At 38.4% G+C, this 3,047-nt stretch overlaps 1 protein-coding gene across 1 annotated transcript in view; it reads left to right on the top strand.

Annotated features, from left to right (window-relative positions):
* Nucleotides 1-3,047, top strand: part of LOC107750262 (twinfilin-2-like) — a 21,799-nt gene that overhangs the window by 3,289 nt on the left and 15,463 nt on the right. Inside the window, exons 3-8 of the mRNA XM_016565574.1 lie at nucleotides 552-618; nucleotides 707-806; nucleotides 888-1,004; nucleotides 1,098-1,253; nucleotides 1,340-1,409; nucleotides 1,495-1,637. Coding sequence (XP_016421060.1) covers nucleotides 552-618; nucleotides 707-806; nucleotides 888-1,004; nucleotides 1,098-1,253; nucleotides 1,340-1,409; nucleotides 1,495-1,637 — 653 coding nt within the window. The remainder of the gene's footprint in view (nucleotides 1-551; nucleotides 619-706; nucleotides 807-887; nucleotides 1,005-1,097; nucleotides 1,254-1,339; nucleotides 1,410-1,494; nucleotides 1,638-3,047) is intronic.

Genomic DNA, 3,047 nt, shown 5'->3' with positions numbered 1-3,047 from the left:
CCAGTTTGGACATTTTCACTTAGGGGTGTGCTCACTTTTGTGGCCAGCGGTTTAGATATTAATGGCTGTGTGTTGAGTTATTTTGAGGGGACAGCAAATTTACACTGTTATACAAGCTGTACACTCACTACTTTACATTGTAGCAAAGTGTCATTTCTTCAGTGTTGTCACATGAAAAGATATAATAAAATATTTACAAAAATGTGAGGGGTGTACTCACTTCTGTGAGATACTGTATATATATATGTATGTATATAATGTTTATTATTTATAATTATTTGTTTATTTTTATGTTTAAGTGATTTTCTCAAAGCTTTACTGCTGAGGTTTGTGTCTACCTGTGCCTGCTCTGGGTTGAGGTAGTTGTTTGTACAGTTTTTAGGGTCTGTTATTCTGCCCTGTGAAGGAGCTAACTGTACAGACTACTGCCTTGCCCAGGGTTGAGCCTGTTCATCTGACACCGTATACAGTACATTTTATCGATTCACTTGTAAAATCTTACTTTGACATGCTATTGATATTTTCTTCTCATTACCAATGTGGTACCACAGATACTATTCGATACCTGTCCCTACATGACAATAAGTACATTCGCTACTTTCCTGGACACAGTAAGAGGTGAGGATCTGTGACATTAAATATATTGTTGTTGTTTATTGGCATTTGAGTTATAGGGCTTGTTTTTGTGTATTTTATCCTGTTTCAGGGTTGTTGCTCTGTCTATGTCTCCTGTTGACGACACATTCATTTCTGGCTCCCTTGATAAAACTATTCGCCTGTGGGACCTTCGCTCACCTAACTGTCAGGTAAGCAGTATTTTTATTTTGGGTTAATGTGTGTTTTTCTTGTTAGTCAATACTAGATTGTAATCTAGGTTGTGTTCACAGGGCCTCATGCACCTGCAAGGGAAGCCTGTGTGCTCATTTGATCCCGAGGGGTTGATTTTTGCTGCGGGAGTGAATTCTGAGATGGTCAAGCTTTACGATCTACGCTCCTTTGATAAGGTAATTGTATAAAACTGCATCTTAGAAGAAGTAGTGATATTTGTATTTTAAATGATGAAAATTAATACATTTGTATCACACCTCCTGCCTCAGGGTCCATTCGCCACTTTTAAACTACAATATGAGCGAACCTGTGAGTGGACAGGTCTCAAGTTCAGCAATGACGGAAAGCTCATTCTGGTCTCCACCAATGGAGGAACACTCAGAGTGCTGGACGCTTTCAAAGGAGCCGTGCTCCACTCATTTGGGGTGAGAAAATAGTGTCATTTTGAATAGGTTTTGTCAAAGTTTGTTTAAGATGGTGTATCATGGAGTTCCTTTCTTCCTCACTGCAGGGCTATAACAACAGTAAAGGTGTCATTCTGGAGGCCTCTTTCACACCAGACTCTCAGTTCATCATGATCGGTAAGTCTTCACCAATGGATTCAGAAAGGACTTGAGATTAGGTTGCAGAAACTGATGCCTGTCTCCTCAACATTTTGATTTTCAGGATCAGAAGATGGCAAGATCCATGTGTGGAATGCTGAGAGTGGAATGAAAGTAGCACTTCTTGATGGGAAGCACACTGGTCCAGTCACCTGTCTACAATTTAACCCCAAATTCATGACCTTTGCCAGTGCCTGTTCTAACATGGTAAGACTTAACCATAAGGTAGAAGCCGATCTGATATTTTTGTTACAGTTTGCTCCAAATGGAATGCGTGCACTCAAAACGCCCTCCCAACACTGATCACTGGTGAAACATCTACTTTCCTTGCATTTTTGCAGTTTGTATTTATTGTTTGGAATTATGGAAATTTGCTAAACATTTACTCAAACTCATCTGCATCTTGGATGACCTGAGTGTTTCTTCATCGAAACCGATTTTGGAGAAATTTAACATCATTGCTCACCAGTGGATCCACTGCAGTGAATGGGTACCATCAGAATGAGAGTTCGAACAGCTGATAAAAACATCACAGTAATCCAAAAGTAATCTACTCGACTCCAGTCCATCGACTCAAGTCCATCATGTCTTGTAAAGTGAAAATGATTGTAAGAAACAAGTCCATCAAGGCATTTTAGCTATAAACCATCACTTCCAGCCATAATTCTATAATAATGCTTCCTCCATCCCTTTTGTCTTTTCACATCACAATCCACCGAAATATTTGCACCCATTCACTTTAATAATAACAATTCTATTAATAATTTAATTATATTATATTCAGGTCTTAAAGTTCTCCGGCACCGTGCCGGATCTCCGGCGTGCAGCGTTTGGCTGCGGAAAAAAATAGTCCTACATTTAAAAAAAAAAAAAAATCTCGTTGATTGATATCACTTTCGAGTCCATGAGTTCGCCTACCAATGGTGTCAGAGGAGCACAGCTTTCACTCAACCAAACTAACATTACTAGCCAATCAGAATGTTTTGCACTTATAAACACGAGACGCGCATAATAGTATCCAATTGCGGAGTCGCAGCCCTGATGAATGGAGAAGTGCGACACTTTGAAAAAGCTGCTAGGCGCAATGTTCAAAGATGTCCATCTAGTGCATATTTACATAGAATAATTAAAAAGCAGCGGAGCTTTGTAAACAGCTCGGAGTAATCATGTCATCTCCATAAAACAATATGATTGCTAGAACAAATTTACCAGGATTTTTGAAAAGGTACCGGTAATTTACCAGTACTGTATGTGTGAAAGGGGCTAAACTCTTCCTCTGCATATGCCGTGAATTGCTTAACGTTCATCTGAGAATACAGTGTGCATTATCTCACTAGATTTGTAACGTAAATCATTTATAAACCTTTGCCAACACAGGAGAATACATCAACCTATGTCTAAATATGCCATGTATTGTACATCACGATTTCAAAATAAAAGTTTCTGCATGTGGCCAAATATTAAAATTAAATGGATTTAAACATTGTTTAATAACGCTGTAAAGTGAAACGTCACCAGGCTGTTGGCACCTTCTGTAGGTATTTGTTTTAATACATAATGTACTAAAGTTGGTTATGTTCATATTATGTATAGGCATATTACATTATGTATTTTAAC

The sequence above is a fragment of the Sinocyclocheilus rhinocerous genome, unplaced genomic scaffold (genome assembly GCF_001515625.1).
Source record: "Sinocyclocheilus rhinocerous isolate Xijiao unplaced genomic scaffold, SAMN03320098_v1.1 scaffold963, whole genome shotgun sequence".
Lineage (NCBI taxonomy): Eukaryota > Metazoa > Chordata > Actinopteri > Cypriniformes > Cyprinidae > Sinocyclocheilus > Sinocyclocheilus rhinocerous.
Note: the sequence above shows the minus strand (reverse complement) of the source record. Positions and strands in the feature narration are given on the sequence as shown.